We start from the raw sequence: 18,626 nt of genomic DNA, 5'->3' as shown, positions 1-18,626 counted from the left end.
CCAGACGACAGGAAGACCAGACGACAGGAAGACCAGACGACAGGAAGACCAGACGACAGGAAGACCAGACGACAGGAAGACCAGACGACAGGAAGACCAGACGACAGGAAGACCAGACGACAGGAAGACCAGACGACAGGAAGACCAGACGACAGGAAGACCAGACGACAGGAAGACCAGAACATACAATAATGCCGCCGGTTATAACACTAACTTCAACAAGAAGACGACGAACACACAGATGAACCAACGACATAATAGTATGCAAAAGACGACCGAAGCAACTGGTCAATTGGTACTGAATAGGAGCATTCCCAACGGATGTGACGGAGGTTCAACGATTGAAGGAGGTTCGAAGTGTGATAAAGAAATGTTTATAGTGGAGAGAATGTTGAAAAGGGGACACGACCGGTTTACTTGCGCTTAATATATCGCCTAACTTACATTCTTAGACAGTATCTACATCTGGATCTGCATCTTCCAGCCCGTGGTCGGGTCCCGGGTCTTGATCACACTGGTCTTGATCACACTGGTCTTGATCACACTGGTCGGCTAGTCGTGTTCAGAATCATTCGTACCGGGACACCTCCACAAGCGCCCGTCAGATCTTCTTCATTCACCTATCTACACCGACATCGCCACATACCTCTCAGTCCCTCACCTGTCTCGACAGGAGCGATCTTTGGCACAGCTTCGATAAGTGTCATACCCCCCGACCGCTAAGCCCCCGACCGCTAAGCCCCCGACCGCTAAGCCAGACCGCTTTGATCACGACCCAACAGCGCATCTCCTAGCACTGCCCAAGAAGTCTTCATCTTTGACCAACTTTTCATCTCCCACTTCTAAAGAGCGTTCCATAAGGTGGTGGTGAGCGTGACGGGTTGCGTCCACCTGACGTAATCGAGGTGTCCAGTGTCACCATGTGAAACGGCGTTTTTTTTCCATTTTTTGATTGACTCAAAAAAAGCTCATGAAGGCAATTGTCTATTTGGATAAGACCAGGACAAGGTGGGGAGAAGCTCTGGCCAGCCTGGTGGGTCGGGATGGAGAGAGGCCTCCAATTACCGACTGTGACTGTGTGGCACGAATGCTATCGGTGGGTGTTGGAGGAGAGGAAATGACCCAAGTTGTGGTTCTAGGTCGTCTCAGCGACACCTTAATGAAGGCTCATCCTTTGGAGGCCGATTGCCATTTGCCTTTCGACCTGTTGCTCGAGTGGTCAAGGAGGATACTTATATACCACGAAGCGAATGAATCGACGGCTGAAATTGAAGCTTCCAGCCGCATCAGGAGTGCGCTGGCCGACGCCGTTATGAAGCACCTTGAAGACGCAAATCCGTCAGCTGCGGAGGAAGTGTGGCATGAAATTTTCGAGCAGAGTCCTCCAGCTGAGTATGTTAACATTGAAGATGAAGAGGGTCCCGAAGACGTGTTGGAAGTGTTGTATGCCAGAATGTTGACGCCGGCGGAGCGGGATCGTCTCCTATCGCAAGTACCGGATCGGGACTGGCTGCCCGTTATCGATAGATCAATTTCCTGGGAGAAGAATGGTCTTCTCAGCATCCAACCCTGGTGGCGGAGTAGGGCGGTGGCTGCGAGCGTGGCAGTGGGTGGCTTTGTCCTGGGGACTGTAGTGCTGACCAGTTTGATGTTGCCCAGGTGCTCCGAGTCGTCGAAGAACAGCTCATTGCGACAACTGAGCTCGTTAAGATCGGCACCTTCCGAAGTATCGGTGCCTGCCTGGGATGTGTACGAGTGGACGCCAGAGCCGTTGCCACCAGCACCTGACGACGTACAGGACGAATGGAAGGTACTCAACGACAATTTTCCTGAATGGAGGCTTCTTAACGACATTATTTCAGAGTCAGAACTGGCTTCACTGCGAACAACAACGGACGTTTGTCAACGTTCATTTAACGCCACGAGGGAGAAGATGCTACCTGTGACTGAGGTTGACTGGCTAAAAGTGGGGTGGTGCAGCGGTGATGGTGGTCAATTGATTTGCTCGCGTTGGGACTATCCATCTCCCTTTTGTCACTACTTTGGCAATCCCACTAAATTCGATTTAGCAGTCGTCGGGAAGGCAGTCGGCCGTCACTTCTTCCCAAACGGATGTGGGATCCAGTGCAACTCGGGAAAGGAGGGGGTGCGACTTCTATTCGAGAAAACCGCAAAAGAGCTCGCACCAACCGTTCTGAACAAAGATGTGAGTGATTTGCCGTCAGCAGAACTGGAGAATACGGGGCGTCAAGTTTACTACCGGCTCGCCGCTAGCCCCCACTGCTCACGATCCCGTCGGCGCTGTCACTCAGCCAACTGCACGTTGCCAGAAACAGGTTGCAGGTGCCTCATCGCCAGGCGCATATGCTCACTACGAGATCAAAAGTTCAACAAATATGAAGCAGACGACTTGGTCGATTTTGATACTAGCCCAGAGAGACTATTTAACCAGCTTGGTGCAATCGCATTACCGCGCCACAAGAAAAAGTCAAGCGAGTGCCAAGTTATTTGTGAGATCCCAAGACCGGCATCGGCATTGTAAGAACCAGTGCAAGTCCTCCCACCATGCAAAAACTTTTTCCAACTTTTAACTTTTGATGGACCGCCGATGGGAAGAACCGCCGATGGGAAGAACCGCCGATGGGAAGAACCGCCGATGGGAAGAACCACCGATGGGAAGAACCACCTTCGGGGATGTGCGGGTTGTGGTGCTCCACATGTTCATACATGTCTGTAACCGTCTCGGTTGGTGGAACACCGGCCTTACCTGATACAGCCGGTAGACTACCTTGAACTGAAATTATTGGAGGAGCATCGCCCAGCGTGCGATGCGCGACTTTTCCGTATTCCAGAGCCATTTGAGGCTTTGGTGGTCGGCACGGACGATGAATTCCTTCCCTCTGAGGTAGTGGGCCAAGTGGAAGATGGACCACACGATGGCGTAGTTCATGGATGGGCCACTTTGCTTCGGCGGCAGTGAGTTTCTTAAAGGCGAATTGGAGGGGAGGACGTAAATGGTATCGCCTTCTCTTTGCTGCAGTACGCCGGCGGTGGCATGGGTGGACGGTTCGTTGTCCAGGCAGAAAGGCAGTCCGGAGCGCGGCAATGACGGTTAGGACGCAGTGAGTACATGGTTGATGTCCTCGAACTTCCGTTTGCAACTTCCGTTGGCAACTTCCGTTGGCATTCGTCGGACCAGACGAATCCTTCCGCAGTGATGAGTTCTTGGATGGGTTTGACGAGGGCGGCGAAGTCGGGTATGAACTTGCACAGGTACCCGACCAGCCCTAGGAGCCGTCGAACGCCATTGATGTCTTCCGGGGCGGTGGGCCCTGAGTTGAGAAATACTTCGTGGTCGCGCAGTCTCTGGAGTACCCATCTTCGAGGAGTTTGGTCCGATGTTCTAGTACCTTGCAACGTCCGACCTTCGTCCATGTCGAGTCGTAGGCAGCTTGAGTATATCCGGAAGTTGCACATGTCGACAGTTAAGACGGTTTTCCTCTTGGGCCCCCACGAGTAGACTTTCTACCCGTCCGGATTCGAGCATTTCGTCGCTGAACGTTGCTTCGTCGCCCGGGTCGCCCCAACGACTCTGGTGCGCTGTACCATCCCGTCTCCGTTCCCGACCCTGCTTGGCATTGTGGTAGTAGCAGGATTCCTTCTCGAATTGCTCGTGATACATGTTCGCGAAGGTCCGTAGCAGCTCTCTGTTGTTTTTGATGTCGTCGATGCTCAGTGCGAATGATCCTCCTGGCTCACGGCGAAGGGGCGCTTTGCCAGTGCCTAATAAACCCTTCTCGTGATCTGCCGTCTTGGAAGTGTCCCCCTCTGTTGCAGTTGGGGTACACGGCTTCGCAGGGTACTTAAAGCTAATGTGCTCATTGTGTAATTGCACCACTAGCAGAGACGGTCTGAATGGTCAGCGGCAGCGTGCTCCTGCTGTGGGGCCGGGCGTATGGCGTGAACGGCAGGCGTGACGGGCACGGTGGATGGCCTTGATTCTCTCGAGTAGGTCTCTCGAGTAGGTTTTGAAGTGAAAGGTGGTTGAAGCTGACGTCCGACCGGATTTGCAATTCGATGTCTTCGTCGACCTTGCGTAGAAAACAGTAGTCGAGGCAGCGATATCTCCGCGATTGTCCCCAGCGACGGCAGAGGGCCTTGAAGCGTGAGGTGAGGAGTAGGAAGTCCTCTATTACCTGCATGGTATCGGCCTTCCTGTGCTGATGTTGTAGGCGTGAGCAGACGAGGTTGATTTCGTCGCAGAAGGGGAAGAGGCGCGCGGCGAAGGCGTCCACGAACTCTTGGAAGGGGAGATTCATGAGACCAAGACGGGGAGACCTCTCCGGGCTATGAGGTCTCGGTTGACGGAAGTGGTTTTCAGGATGATAACCTCCTTCAACTCGGCTGGAGAGTACATCATGGAAGCGCGCTTCCATTTTATATTGAGTGAGAGGTTTGAGTGTGACGTCGCGTGGCGGAAACAGATAAACCCTTCTGGCGTGTGTGCTGGCGTGTGTGTGTGCGTGTGTGTGCGTGTGTGCTTTTCCTGGATAGGCAGGACAACGCTGCTGATATAGGAGTCTGTACTTTTCCTATTTCGGACGTTGTTTCTGTACGTAATGTGTTCTTGAAAATTTTTTAGCGAAAAAATTATGCCAGCCATGCTTGTGAGTTCAAGACGTTCAAGTTCGAAGGGGATTGCTCTGACTGCTGCGTTGACTGTCGTTGTCGGTGGAAAGACAGCCTTAGCTAATACAGCCGGCCTTGGCAAAGTTTGCGTCACACTGAAGCGTCGGCAGGCGGGACAGCGGGGTTCGTTGAGGGTGAATGCAGCCGTGCCTTGCCTCCCGTCAGAAGACGAGTTTAAGAATTTTGACGTTACGAAACACTGCAATACCGTTCAAATCGTGCGAGGGTCATGTCCGTTTATAGAGGCTCTAGAGTTCGGTTGGGTTGTCCTTGGAGGGGTTTGGCAGGAGATGTCCAAGGGAGCTGCCGGACAACATCATGAAAGCAACAAGAAGGTTGTACTCGACCTCGCTGCCAATTTGTATTCGGAATGGGCGCCCCCTTATCCCAGTGAACAGATAACCCCTGAACAGATGGCCGAATGGAAACTCCCTTCTCAAAATATGACCTCTCAACTGATCACTGAATATCTCACGAAAATTCTGTTCGCCGGTGCACCGAAGTGGAAGATGGCCCCGTCAGTGGATCGTTGGGCTGCAGTAAATGCTGATTGGTTGTCAGATATCTGGTCCGACGATTCTGACGACAACAAGCCATGGTCGAACGTGCTCCGGGGAACGCTGCTGGGACCCGCCACAGGGGCCTTGGCTGTGGCCGCGGTTGCGGTCTCGGGAGCGATGACATTAGCAAGAAACGTCCCCGCCAACGAGGTAACTGAGGTCATCTTCCGACCGAAGTACAGTGCCGCCATGTAGCCGGACCACTTTTTATCTCCAACTTTTTGTTCCCTGAAGCATTTGCAACGCCCTGAAGCTGCCGCCGACCTTGTAGGTGCCCACCCTTGTAGTGCCGCCGACCTTGTAGGTGCCGACCGACGTCTCGATGTGGCCCCCGCGGGAATAACTTAAATGGTAGCAAAATTGTAGTCGTCATGTTTGCATGTTCAAGACGTTCAAGACAGCCAGGTTTGAATGGGACATCTCTGATTGCTGCGTTAACGGAATTCTTCGGTGGGAAGCCGGTGTTAGCCAATACAGCTGGTCTTGGCACGCTTTGCGTTAAGTTGGAGTTTCGGGATGCCAGAGGAGAAGAAGAGACAATCAAATTGCGAGTTGCCGTACCTTGCATACCGTCACAGTTGGAGGAGTTTGGAATCGTGAGGGATTGTAACGCCGTCCAAATAGTGGGTGGGTCGTGCTCAGATGTCAGAGCTCTCCAGTTCGCGGTGTCTTTGCTCGGAGAGGCTTGGCAAAATATGCTTATGAGTGCGGGCATGGCCAGCAGACGGCAGCGTGAGGCCTGCAAAAAGGTTCTATGGGACCTGGGTGTCAATCTATTCTCGAGTTGGAACGAAGGAAACAAGCCCGCTGATATGTCTCCTGAAGATATGACTAGCGTAGTCGTGCTTCCCCTATTCGGGTGCGACCTGGCATCCGAGCTGCCGCGAGTAAAGGATAGTTGGAAAGTTGTAAAGGCAGATGACTGGGTGGCGGACATCTGGTCTGACTGGGTGGCGGACATCTGGTCTCACTCAACAAACTCTTCGACGCGTTCGTGGACAAAGTCGCTCCGTGAAATTTGTACGATAGTGCTGGGAGCCGTTGCCGCGGCCACGATCGTGGGTGCGAACTTGCCCGAGTATGTGGACATGTTGTCTCTCTTTGATGATGAGATACTCGAGCCCGCACCCCCGTCTTAGTCACCACCACGTCGCGGGGGCCTGTCGTGGCTGCCTGGTGCGCTGACATCGATAGAGCAAGAAAGAACACAGCGAGTCGATGAACAGCAACACGACAAGGTGGAGGTTGTTACTCTTCCAACGCCGATCAGACGGCAACGACGGTGAGGCCACTTCTATGTGTCGGTGGGTGTATGTCAAGACTGGCAGACAAGATACCATACTACAGCCTGTGTTCTCTGCAGACGCGGCACTGGCGCGATAAGTCACTTTTCCTTGGGAGGCGCTTCCTTCCCTTTTACCTTGCTGTAGATGTTTGTAAGCCCAAATCGTTCAAGTGGGACGGCTCTTGTAGCTGCCCTTACAGTGTTCCACAACGGAACGCCAGCCTTAGCTAATACAGCCGGTCACCGTGCTCTTCACGTTGGGTTACTGCCTAGATCAGAGAAAGGGCTGCCGGGAATTTCCAAGGCAGGGGACCTCCACCACGTGTTCGTCGACACCGATGAACAAGGCAAGGTTTCCACAAGCTTTTTACCTTTTCAACCTTTTGCAAACTCAGGTTTTGTCCGTGTTACGGGATAGGTCTGCTGGATTTTGTAATGACTCTGCGGTGTTGAAGCAGCCGTAGTAAACCGTGAAGGGGGTAAAAGCAGGAAGTGAAAAAGAAGGCAAGGTACCGCAGTCGTTTGATGACCTGGTCGTTTGATGACCTGTGTCACGAACGACAATAACAAACAACAAAGAGAGGATTTCTAGTCAGTAGATTCGTGTACGTCAGGAGCCGTAGAAGAGAGCGCGCGTTGATGGGGGCTGTATTCGTGATGAGTGACTGATCTACGGTTGATCGAAGTACTAAGCGACGGCAGACGAGAGACCCATTTGTTACGTGCGCGCCGGAATAGTAGGTCACCGGTGCCTCCGTGGCGGGTCTCTCAAAGAGAACAGTGTCCCCGTTTCGGTACAGGGTTGCGCGTGATGCCCCGGACACAGTTTCGTAGCAGGACACTTCTAGTCTCACTACAGTGAGTGTTGTCTGCAGACGCGAAACTGAAACAGATACGTCCCGCTTGTCGAGTCAGTCCCATTTGTGTTGGGGGGCGCTTCCTTCTTGTACGGCACGTGTTATGATGGCATGTGTTATGATGGCATGTGTCACCAGGTCTGAAGGTTTATTGTGTTGTGTCCTATACCGTTCGGGGCAAAAAAAATGTAGGAAAAGCTTGTGGTTTGATTTGTGAGTCCGAGAAGATGTTTGTTAGCCCAAGTCGCTCGAGTTCAAGTGGGACAGCTCTTGTAGCTGCCCTTACAGTGTTCCACAACGGAACCCCAGCCTTAGCTAATACAGCCGGTCACCGTGCTCTTCACGTTGAGTTACTGCCTAGATCAGAGAAAGCACCCAAGATGAAGCCACTTAAGGTGAAAGTTGCCGTACCTTGCGTACCGTCTGACTTGAAGAATTTTAACATTGCTAAGGACTGCAATGCTATCCAAATAGTGCGCGGACCGTCGTCCTCAGATCGTCGAGCGATTGAATTTGGTGCGTCTCTGCTCGGAGAGGTTTGGCGTCAGATCCGTGAGGGTTCGGTCATGATAACAAGAGAGCAGCACGAGGCTTGTCAAAAAGTTTTGCAGGATCTGGGTGCTAGTATGTTCTCAGAATGGGGCGATGGTGCTGAAGATATGTGCTCAGCGGCCGCGATACCTTTATTCACTTGCGACGACCCATTCACATTACCCCGAGTGGAGGACACCTGGGCAGTTGTAAAAGCCAAGGATTTAGTGGCCGACAGTTGGTCCGACTCTGCACAAACTTCGACGCGATCGTGGTCTGAATTGTTGTGCGCACTCGGTAAGAACAAGATGGTGCTGGGATTGGCATTTGGAACGGCACTCGCTCTTGTCATGAACATGTCTCCGTTCTCAACGCCACAACCAGAATCCATAGTTCCGAGTAAATATTGTGGACCGAATTACGTTCAATACTTTGCGCGCCCGAGCGACAGAGCTTTCACACAAATTTGTGAAGATAGCACTGTGCTACTTGAAAACCGGTTGGCCAAAAACGGCTGTCGCCGCGATCACAAGAGCACCTGCGCCTTTCTTGAGCCTCTTTGTAAGCGATTCTGGGCGGCAAATGGCAGGACGGAATCCATCTGGGACAGAGCTGTCCCGGGAATTTCCAAGCATGAGCGGTTTAACCACGTGTTCATCGAAACCGATGAACAAGGCAACTTCGACAAAGTGGCCTTGAGTGAGCTGCCACCGTCGTGTACCAGGTAAGTCCTCCATGCATCGGAGATTTCCACAAGCTTTTTACCTCTTCAACTTTTTTGCAAACTCAGGTTTTGTCAGACTTACGGGATCTGGGGGTTTTGTCTGCTGGGGGCTTTGTCTGCTGGAGGTTTGTCTGCTGGATTTGTGTAATGACTCTGCCGTGTTGAAGCAGCTGTAGTGAACGACTCAACGTGGCTCAGGTGGGACCGCCCGTGGAGGGGGTAAGCGAAAAAGAAGGTAGCGTAGTTGGTGTGGATCACCCACCACAAGACAGACCCCGCACCGCAGTCGTTTGAGTGCTGGGGGGCGTGAATTCGTCGGTGGGAAGCCGGTGTTAGCCAATACAGCCAGAGGAGAAGAAGAAACAATCAAATTGCGAGTTGCCGTACCTTGCGTACCGTCACAGTTGGAGGAATTTGGAATCGTGAGGGTTTGTAACGCCGTCTCAAACGGTGCGTAGCTCTCCAGTTCGCGGTGTCTTTATTCGGAGAGGCTTGGCAAAATATCCTTGTGAGTGCGGGCATGGCCACAAGATGACAGCGTGAGGCCTGCAAAAAGGTTGTATGGAGCCTGCCTGATCTTTTCAACGTGAAATGGGGTTGGGGATAGCTCGCCGGTCTGGGTGTACGTGGGTGAGCCAGCCCTGAGTGAGCGACGGCAGACGAGAGGCCCATGGTTGCTACGGGCGCACCGGAATAGCAAGTGACCGGTGCCTCCGTGGTGGTTCTCTTAAAGAGGAGAGGTTGCGGGTGATCGGTGCAGGCTTGTGCGCGATGGCCCCCCTGGAACGGTAAATAGTTTTGTAGGAGGACACTTCTAGTGTCGGTGGATGTATGTCAAGAAATAGCGACTGGCCCTCTGCCTCGGCTGTCTATGGCTGATAAGCCAGGGGTTCCGCCGGTTTTATTATTGGTGGCTGGCTGGTGACCGTTTCGGGTCGAGGGCTCTCCGTACGACAGCAGGCTGGCTGGCTGAAGGTTTATTGTGTTGTGTCCTATACCGTTCGGGGCAAAAAAAATGTAGGAAAAGCTTGTGGTTTGGTTTGTGAGCCCGAGAAGATGTTTATAAGCCCTAGTCGCTCGAGTTCAAGTGGGACGGCTCTTGTAGCTGCCCTTACAGTGTTCCACAACGGAACGCCAGCATTAGCTAATACAGCCGGTCACCGTGCTCTTCACGTTGAGTTACTGCCTAGATCAGAGAAAGCATCCAAGATGAAGCCACTTAAGGTGAAAGTTGCCGTACCTTGCGTACCGTCCGACTTGAAGAATTTTAACATCGTTGAGGACTGCAATGCTATCCAAATAGTGCGCGGACCGTCGTCCTCAGATCGTCGAGCGATTGAATTTGGTGCGTCTCTGCTCGGAGAGGTTTGGCATCAGATCTGTGAGGGCATGGGTCCGGCAATGATAACAAGAGAGCAGCACGAGGCTTGTCAAAAAGTTTTGCAGGCTCTGGGTGCTAGTATGTTCTCAGAATGGGGCGATCGTGCTGAAGATATGTCCGCAGCGGCCGAGATACCTTTATTCACTTACGATGACCCATTCACATTACCCCGAGTGGAGGATGCCTGGGCAGTTGTAAAAGCCGACGATTTAGTGGCCGACAGTTGGTCCGACTCTGCGGAGCCTTCGACGCGATCGTGGTCTGAATTGTTGTGCGCACTCGGTAAGAACAAGATCGTGCTGGGATTGGCATTTGGAACGGCATTGACTCTTGTAATGGCCAGGTCTGCATTCTCAACGCCACAACCAGAATCGATAGTTCCGAGAATGTCTCCGCTCTCAACGCCACAACCAGAATCGATAGTTCCGCCGCCCTCAACGCCACAACCAGAATCGATAGTTCCGAGTAAATATTGTGGACCGAATTACGTTCAATACTTTGCGCGCCCGAGCGACAGAGCTTTCACACAAATTTGTGAAGACAGCACTGTGCTACTTGAAAACCTGTTGGCCAAAAACGGCTGTCGCGCCGATGCCCGGAGCACCTGCGCCTTTCTTGTGCCTCTTTGTAACCGATTCTGGGCGGCAAATGGCAGGACGGCTTCTGTCTGGGAGAAAGCTGTCCCGGGAATTTCCAAGGCAGGGGATTTCAACCACGTGTTCATCGAAACCGATGAACAAGGTAACTTCGCCCAAGTGGCCGTGAATGGGGTGCCACCATCGTGTATGCAGTAAGGTCTTCCATGCGCTGGAGATTTCCACAAGCTTTTTACCTTTTTTTGCGAACTCAAGTTTCGTCAGACTTACGCGATTCTGGGGGTTTTGTCTGCTGGAGGTTTGTCTGCTGAATTTGTGTAATGACCCCGTGATGTTGAAGTAGCTGTAGTAGGGCACCGCCCGTAAAGGTTAAAAGCAGGAGGCGAAAAACGCCGTTGGTATGGACCACAACAGTGCGGTGTCGAACAGACCCCGCACCGCAGTCGAACAGTAACCAAGAGTTTACAAAAAGGGAGAAGATGATTTGTAATTCCCGGCAAATAATTTCCGGGAACACGCCGAGACAAGACGCTCACCTTTTTGGGTATGACATAACCATTTTCGTTTACCGGGATGCGGGGTTAGAACATGGAATTTGGTCATAGTAGTAGTCCAAACAGAAGTAATAGTGATACCTAGACAGACCATGCAACAAATTATTCCAGTCCGTCCTATTCGTCGCATGTTATTCCTTCCTTTCTCATTGTCGCCCGTTATACCTACCTTCTTTCCTTCCTTCTCTGTCTTGTGACTCTGGCCCCCGTGACTCTGGTCTCAGGGTTCGGGTCTCGCTTGCATGCCGGAAGATAGCCACCGCGTTGCTGGCGGGGAATTTTAGACGTAAAATGGTCTGCTGGATTTTGTAATGACTCTGCGGTGTTGACGCAGCCGTAGTAAACCGTGAAGGGGGTAAAAGCAGGAAGTGAAAAAGAAGGCAAGGTACCGCAGTCGTTTGATGGCCTGTGTCACGAATGACAATAACAAACAACAAAGAGATGATTTCTAGTCAGTCGATTCGTGTGCGTCAGGAGCCGTAGAAGAGAGCGCGCGTTGATGGGGGCTGTATTCGTGATGACTGACTGATCTGCAGACGCGAAACTGGGGCGGATACGGGTCTGAAGGTTTATTATGTTGTGTCCTATACCATTCGGGAAAAAAAAAAAATTTAGGAAAAAGTTTGTGGTTTGGTTTGTGAGTCCGAGAAGATGTTTGTAAGCCCAAGTCGCTCGAGTTCAAGTGGGACAGCTCTTGTAGCTGCCCTTACAGTGTTCCACAACGGAAGGCCAGCCTTAGCTAATACAGCCGGTCATTGTGCTCTTCACGTTGAGTTACTGCCTAAATCAGAGAAGACACCACTTAAGATGAAGCCACTTAAGGTGAAAGTTGCCGTACCTTGCGTACCGTCCGACTTGAAGAATTTTAACATCATTGAGGACTGCAATGCAATCCAAATAGTGCGCGGACCGTCGTCCTCAGATCGTGGAGCGATTGAATTTGGTGCATCTCTGCTCGGAGAGGTTTGCCGTCAGATGTGTGAGAACTTGGGTCCGGCAATGATAGAGCAGCAGGAGGCTTGTCAAAAAGTTCTGGAGGATCTGGGTGCTAGTATGTTCTCAGAATGGGGCGATGATGCGGAAGATATGTCCGGTCTGGCCGCGATGCCTTTACTAGCTTGCGATGACCCATTCACATTACCCCGAGTGGAAGATACCTGGGGAGTTACAAAAGCCGACGATTTAGTGGCGGACAGTTGGTCCGACTCCAAGGAGACTTCGAAGTAAACATTGTGGACCGAATTACGTTCAATACTTTGTGCGCCCGAGTGACAGAGCTTTCACACAAACTTGTGAAGATAGCACTGTGATAATTGAAAACATGTTGGCCAGAAACGGCTGTCGCACCGATGCCCACAGCACCTGCACCTTTCTTGTGTCTCTTTGTAAACGATTCTGGGCGGCAAATGGCAGGAAGGCTTCTGTCTGGGAGAAAGCTGTCCCGGGAATTTCCAAGGTAGGGGACCTCCACCACGTGTTCGTCGAAACCGATGAACAAGGCAACTTCGCCAAAGTGGCCGTGCAGGGGGTGCCACCGTCGTGTGCCGAGTAAGGTCTTCCGTGCATCGGAGGTTTCCACAGCCTTTTTACAACTTTTTTTGCGAACTCAAGTTTCGTCAGACTCACTCGATTCTGGGGGCTTTGTCTGCTGGAGGTTTGTCTGCTGAATTTGTGTAATGACCCCGTGATGTCTGTAGTAAACGCCTTAACGTGGCTGGCAGGGGCACCGCCCGTAAAGGTTAAAAGCAGGAGGCGAAAAAGAAGGTAACGTCGTTGGTGTGGACCACAACACAGACCCCGCACCGCAGTCGAACAGTAACCAAGAGTTTACAAAAAGGGAGAAGATGATTTGTAATTCCCGGCAAATAATTTCCGGGAACACGCCGAGACAAGACGCTCACCTTTTTGGGTATGAAATAACCATTTCGTTTGCCGGGATGCGGGGTTAGAACATGGAATTTGGTCATAGTAGTAGTCCAAACAGAAGTAATAGTGTGCTGATATGGGAGTGTCGGCCCGGCAGCCGGGGACCCCTGGGAGTGATTGTTCCCGTCGTCGTCGAGGTGCGTCGTTACTGGCATCGGGCGCTCACTGCTAGTCATGTCCGATGACTAGCTGTCAAAACCCTTTTTATTTACCCTCGGTTGGCGTCCCACGGAGGCCTACGACGGCTCAAATAGTGATACCTAGACAGACCATGCAACAAATTATTCCAGTCCCTCATATTCATCGCAGGTTATTCCTTCCTTTCTCATTGTCGCCCGTTATACCTACCTTCTTTCCTTCCTTCTCTGTCCCCGTGGCTCTGGTCCCCGTGGCTCTGGTCCCCGTGGCTCTGGTCTCAGGGTTCGGGTCTCAGGGTTCGGGTCTCGCTTGCATGCCGGAAGATAGCCACCGCGTTGCTGGCGGGGAATTTTCGACGTAAAATGGTCGGCATGATTGTAAGTTCAGGACGACCAAGCTCGAAAGAGATAGTCATGACCGCCGCGTTAACAACATTCTTTGAGGGAAAGCTCGCCTTAGCCAACACAGCCGGCCTCGGTAGACTTTGTATCGAGCTGGAGCCTCGACAACCGAGAGCGGAGGAGGCAGCATTAAAGGTGAATGTTGCCGTGCCTTGCTTGCCGTCAGCAGATGACTTGAAGAAATTTAACATGGCGGACGACTGTAACGCCGCTCAAATAGTGCGCGAGTCATGCTCTGACCTCCGAGCTCTGGAGTTTGGTATGTCTCTACTCGGTGAGGTCTGGAGGCGGATCCGCGAGGGTTTGGTAAGCTCAAAACAATACAGGGCTCGCAAGAAAGTTTTGCTTGAACTTGGGGCCAGTCTGTTCTCGGAATGGGGGCGTGATGCTGGATATTTGACCCCCGAAAAAATGACTACAGCAGCCTCGTTACCTTTGTTCATATGTGATCGTGCATCGTACCAGCCTCGATGGGTAGATGCCTGGGTGGTTGTAAAAGCGGATGATTGGATCGCTGACATCTGGTCCGAGAAAAAGATTCCGACGCGATCGTGGGCCAAGTCGCTGCGTGAACTCTGTTCGAACAAGACACTTTGGGCAGCCGTATTGGGCTTTGCCGCGGGTACCGCAGCCGCATTTGTGATACCCCAGTTGATGTCTGAGTCCATGCCTGTGTCGATGTCTGAGTCCATGCCTGTGTCGATATCTGAGTCGATGTCTGAGTCCATGACTGAGTCGATGTCTGAGTCCATGTCTGAGTTTCAGTCTCAATCCATGGTTAATACTGAGTCACAGACATCGGCGATAATTCCCGGAGACGACGGGTGTGGCCTGTCGTTCTTCCGCCCGACAGAGAACGGGTTATGGACTCAACAGTGCGAGGATGGATTGGCCTACGTCGAACGCCGCTTGACGTCACCCCAATGTGGAGGGGACACATGCAAGCTGTTTGCTAAGCTTTGTGAGAGGTTCTGGGCAGGCCACGGCGTCCTGCAGCCTCACATTGGCCCCATCCCAATGAAACTTATCGATCTCACGAACAATGCTGTTGTCGACAGCGACATACTCCCGAGGAAGTTAGACCACGTGATCCTTCTTACGGATGAATTCGATAACCCTAGTGGCTTCGCTTTGGGAAAGAAATCCCCGCCATGTGGTGTGTCTATATAAGCTTTCTAGTCGCACTGTCCAGGAGCATTTTTGCCTGCAACTTTTCGAGGTAGGTGGCGCAGTCATCCTGGGTGCGGCGGCCCCCCTCTCTTACCGGCCCTGAGCTATACTTCCACAACGGTGATGTTTCTTCGAAGCGAACTGGTGACAATAACAATCGCGAGACCGACGACCGCGAGTACAAGAGAGCAACAAGCCGGAGAGCATCGGCCGCCTTCGCTGCAACGGCCGCTATCAGCACAAAGATCGCTGGCTGTCGATGAGGAGAGGGCGCGCGACTGACTGAAGGCTGGTCCATGACGACGATGCCGGGATGGCTTGAAGGATGATGATGAGCGAGGAAGTTGGAGTTATTCGGCGCTATCTTGGTTGCGCGGCCGTTGTGTCGCCAGGGAAAGGTCTCCTCAGGTGTGTGGCTGAGTATTTACACGACTCAGTCCCACCCGGCCGTTTGCCTTATGTACGTCGAACAGTCTCCCGGGGCCCCGAACTAGCGCCAATTACTCAGAGGCCGCCAACAAGATGAGCACTAGTCGTGGAGTTCCCGTTGTATGAAAACGGCCGAAGGAGGGGAAGTGCTGCCGTTCTCCCACTCGAGAGTCCTCGACACTTCTCGCTCAGTCCGACATCGCACACACCTATCCCAAGACCGCTTACCTACTCGGTCGTCCTTTGCTCGGCACCTGCCCTTCCTTCCCTGCCCTAGCGGCGTGATTAATGTTGAGGATGTGAGTGTTACTGAAGACATGCCATACTAAGCTGGGGTAAAGAAGCCGTGTTCTGTCTTACAAAAACAACCCTTCCCTGGGGACGTGGTGGGTTTTTAGGGAGAGAAATGCTGCGCGTTGGCTATCAACGAGTTTACGGGACAAATGACGACAGCTACCGGATCGTTCATGCGTGGGCGGAGATATGGACTGGCACGCGAGGGCTAAGACTGGCGTTAGGGCTGCTACCGCTGGCCGTATCGATAACGAGAGAACCTTGGACAGCGCCTTGTTACTGATCGAAACACTACCAGAAGAGATCCATCAGGAGACTTACTACGGTAGTATTAGCAGATACAGAGGCGGTCACACGGATGAAGCGACGGGCGGTCAAAACGTTGTGACCCAACTCAGCATGCACAGGCCATTACACAAGGTCTCACTCAGCATGCACAAGGTCTCACAAACAAGAGAGCATCAACGAGCCATGAATCACATTCACGGCTTTGAGCACCCTTAACCCGACACAACAAAGAGTTGCCACGCCAAAGAATGTTGTAGCTTGTCGAACAGCTCGTCAGACAAGTGCTGGGCAGGTTTGCACACACTCGAGCCGGTCCAAGCCGAGCAGGATGGGTATGGTGTCGTCCACACACGCGAACCATACGTCTACTTGATCGTCACCAATCTCTAACCTGGTTGGCGCAGTCACGAGAACTCCCACCGCGCGTAATCTGCTCCTGTGTCCGGGAAGGCCAACACGCTGTGACCGTTGATCGTGCAGGCTACGTGCCGTTCGTGTTCAGGCACACCGGAAGAACTCGAAACGAGGTGTGGGGGCGCCTCGGCACGACGGTCCGGGTAGCCAGCGCTAGCCCTCGCTGGTACTGACGGGCCTACTGCCTTTCTCAAGTCCCGCTGTCCGGCGCTTGTACTTGCGCTTCTCGTTCATGGTCACTGTCTTTCAACCTGGTAAAATCGAGGTGGCAATAAGGAATAAGCCCGGAGCGATCAACATTCACATGCCGCAAAATCGCACGGCAGTGCGGAAAGCCACGACTCCGAAGAGCCCGGCCAACTTTTAAAGTCGTAGCTTTCCGCACTGCCGTGCGATCTTGCGGTACGGGACACCCACAGCTTCCGTACGGGTTTGTGGTTTCCCTTCTCCGCTTGCTTGCGGCATTACTAGCGTGTGAGGCCCAGTCTGCGACGGCATGCATTAGACCCTCGTCAACTTGTTGGCGTCGTGTCGTATCGACGGAGGCAAGTGCTGCAGCGCCGCGTAGCACGTCTCGTCGCAAGGTAACTCGCGAGACCACCAGTCGCACAGTCGAGCGAGAACCTGGATCAGGTCTGTCATGTGATCGTCCAATTCGCTGCACGGCTCGTGGCCTCCTATCGTCACACGGTAGGGCGTGAACTTCGTCGCAGGGTTGCTCGTGCAGTACGTCAACAGCACGAGCGTCTGAATGGACGCGCCATTGCCTCCATTGGCCTCATGATCTTTGGGCATGACCATGGTCGGTTTGTGACGCTGTGGCACATAACTATTGTAAGCCATAAAACTTGTGGGTCGTATGGGCACTGGTGCGCTGACGTGGGTAGAGCAAGAGCACCGCGGCCTATGTGGTAGAGGAGAAGGGTTTAAGACGGTATCAGATATCCAAAGATACGACGTTTATGCTAGCGAGGTATAGAGGAACAGAGACTCGGAAGGTATTAATGCGTAGGGTAAAAGGCATAGCCGAGTGGACGTTGGTCAGCAGGCTCGGAGCACACTCGCAGAACAACGCGATCAGGGCATAGGCGGTCACAGTCATGGCAACACAGTAGTAGGCGGTCTTGACCAGTGCGCGAAGTGCGGTTTTTGTGGTCTCTACCCTCTCTCGAAAAGATCGTGCGCGTGTTTGTGCACACACTTTTCGTGCGCCCCAATTCTGCCCAGCGGCTCAAAAGGGGCTCCCAACTCCAGTTTTAGGCCCGAGGCCTACTCCTTTATCCCCCCAAAAAGGAAATGTGTTGATTGATGTTGCATCGTAGGACGTCAGTGGAGAGGCACCAGGCCGGATCGCAACGACCTCGAGTGGGGGTGCAAAGGAGAAGCAGTGTCACCACTGGAGTGTAGACACAAGAGTGTGAACAGACGTTGAGCGACTCGTGTGGCAGAAATGGCGACCCCCAAGTTTGTATGTTCAGAACGTTCAAATTCGAAAGGGACGTTTTTCTCCGCTGCCTTGACGGTTTTCTTTGACGGATAGCCGATATTGGCCAGTACAGCTGGCCAGTACAGCTGACCTCGGTGCCGTTTGTGTCGGCGCAATCGGGGGCAAATAATTCTCGGTGTCGGGGACGAAATGGTATTTATCAGGGTCGTTAGTTCAAGACGGCAAGGTGCGATTGCAGCAGTGTGGACGGCTATTCTAACAAGTTTCGAAGCAGGGGAGTTCGTGCTGTCAAGTACAGCCAATTGTCAGACGTTACAATTTGATGTGAAGCGAGAGGGAAGCGATTTTGAGCCGTTCAGGATCGAAGTAGCGACACCGTTCCGTAAGGTACCTAACCGCTTCAATTTGTTGAGAGACGGCGTAGCAATGAGACTAATCTGGAGATCGAAATCTTATTCCGAGCATGTGGTATCTTTCGGGAGGTGTGTACTCATGTTGGCACAGAGACAGATGCTTAGAGTTCTGAATAAGACGGATGTGGATTCTCTCACAGCAACAGAGTTTGCCATCATAGACACTGGTATTGAGCGATTGTCCAAAGTCCTCTTTTCACAATGCGGTCCTTTTTCACAACAAATGGCAACGGACGCTCAGAAATTCTGGACGGATCCACAGGAGGATACCTTTCAAACCGGTCGGTGGGATGCTGTCCAAATTGCACCGCTTCGCATTAATTCCTGGTCCGACTTGGAACCCGTTCAACGAGGACACCCTTTGTGGACACCAGACCCTGCCATCCTCATCGGCCGTGGCCTTGCCGTGGCAACACTGATCTCCGACGCAACAATCCTCGTCGGCAACTGGCTCACAAACAAATATCTGGACATGGGATTGTAAAGACAAGGACTTGTGAGGTGGTCGTTTTTTTGTTATTTTTGTGTG

General features: G+C 52.5%; 10 protein-coding genes across 10 annotated transcripts; 9 read left to right on the top strand and 1 right to left on the bottom strand.

The window, feature by feature from the left end:
• Positions 1 to 970: 970 nt before the first annotated feature.
• Positions 971 to 2,542, top strand: GNI_056300 (putative transmembrane protein; the record flags this gene model as incomplete). Its single annotated transcript, XM_011131667.1, has 1 exon — positions 971 to 2,542. The coding sequence occupies one exon, from the start codon at positions 971 to 973 to the stop codon at positions 2,540 to 2,542; it is 1,572 nt and encodes a 523-aa protein (XP_011129969.1).
• An 861-nt stretch (positions 2,543 to 3,403) lies between these two features.
• On the bottom strand, positions 3,404 to 4,319 carry GNI_056290 (hypothetical protein; the record flags this gene model as incomplete). Its single annotated transcript, XM_011131666.1, has 2 exons — positions 3,404 to 3,869; positions 3,985 to 4,319. 2 exons carry the CDS (start codon positions 4,317 to 4,319, stop codon positions 3,404 to 3,406), a joined length of 801 nt encoding a protein of 266 aa, XP_011129968.1.
• A 333-nt stretch (positions 4,320 to 4,652) lies between these two features.
• Positions 4,653 to 5,444, top strand: GNI_056280 (hypothetical protein; the record flags this gene model as incomplete). Its single annotated transcript, XM_011131665.1, has 1 exon — positions 4,653 to 5,444. One exon carries the CDS (start codon positions 4,653 to 4,655, stop codon positions 5,442 to 5,444), a length of 792 nt encoding a protein of 263 aa, XP_011129967.1.
• Positions 5,445 to 5,620: 176 nt separating this feature from the next.
• On the top strand, positions 5,621 to 6,388 carry GNI_056270 (putative transmembrane protein; the record flags this gene model as incomplete). Its single annotated transcript, XM_011131664.1, has 1 exon — positions 5,621 to 6,388. One exon carries the CDS (start codon positions 5,621 to 5,623, stop codon positions 6,386 to 6,388), a length of 768 nt encoding a protein of 255 aa, XP_011129966.1.
• A 1,230-nt stretch (positions 6,389 to 7,618) lies between these two features.
• On the top strand, positions 7,619 to 8,650 carry GNI_056260 (hypothetical protein; the record flags this gene model as incomplete). Its single annotated transcript, XM_011131663.1, has 1 exon — positions 7,619 to 8,650. One exon carries the CDS (start codon positions 7,619 to 7,621, stop codon positions 8,648 to 8,650), a length of 1,032 nt encoding a protein of 343 aa, XP_011129965.1.
• A 1,052-nt stretch (positions 8,651 to 9,702) lies between these two features.
• Positions 9,703 to 10,821, top strand: GNI_056250 (hypothetical protein; the record flags this gene model as incomplete). Its single annotated transcript, XM_011131662.1, has 1 exon — positions 9,703 to 10,821. The coding sequence occupies one exon, from the start codon at positions 9,703 to 9,705 to the stop codon at positions 10,819 to 10,821; it is 1,119 nt and encodes a 372-aa protein (XP_011129964.1).
• A 1,007-nt stretch (positions 10,822 to 11,828) lies between these two features.
• On the top strand, positions 11,829 to 12,404 carry GNI_056240 (hypothetical protein; the record flags this gene model as incomplete). The annotated part of the gene is made up of 1 exon (XM_011131661.1): positions 11,829 to 12,404. The coding sequence occupies one exon, from the start codon at positions 11,829 to 11,831 to the stop codon at positions 12,402 to 12,404; it is 576 nt and encodes a 191-aa protein (XP_011129963.1).
• Positions 12,405 to 13,603: 1,199 nt separating this feature from the next.
• Positions 13,604 to 14,812, top strand: GNI_056230 (hypothetical protein; the record flags this gene model as incomplete). Its single annotated transcript, XM_011131660.1, has 1 exon — positions 13,604 to 14,812. The coding sequence occupies one exon, from the start codon at positions 13,604 to 13,606 to the stop codon at positions 14,810 to 14,812; it is 1,209 nt and encodes a 402-aa protein (XP_011129962.1).
• A 912-nt stretch (positions 14,813 to 15,724) lies between these two features.
• On the top strand, positions 15,725 to 16,039 carry GNI_056220 (hypothetical protein; the record flags this gene model as incomplete). Its single annotated transcript, XM_011131659.1, has 1 exon — positions 15,725 to 16,039. One exon carries the CDS (start codon positions 15,725 to 15,727, stop codon positions 16,037 to 16,039), a length of 315 nt encoding a protein of 104 aa, XP_011129961.1.
• A 1,834-nt stretch (positions 16,040 to 17,873) lies between these two features.
• Positions 17,874 to 18,581, top strand: GNI_056210 (hypothetical protein; the record flags this gene model as incomplete). Its single annotated transcript, XM_011131658.1, has 1 exon — positions 17,874 to 18,581. The coding sequence occupies one exon, from the start codon at positions 17,874 to 17,876 to the stop codon at positions 18,579 to 18,581; it is 708 nt and encodes a 235-aa protein (XP_011129960.1).
• Between the last annotated feature and the right edge of the window lie 45 nt (positions 18,582 to 18,626).

The sequence above is a fragment of the Gregarina niphandrodes genome (assembly GCF_000223845.1).
Source record: "Gregarina niphandrodes unplaced genomic scaffold scaffold00008, whole genome shotgun sequence".
In the NCBI taxonomy this organism is placed as follows: Eukaryota; Apicomplexa; class Conoidasida; order Eugregarinorida; family Gregarinidae; genus Gregarina; species Gregarina niphandrodes.
This window is presented reverse-complemented; position numbering and strand designations above follow the sequence as displayed.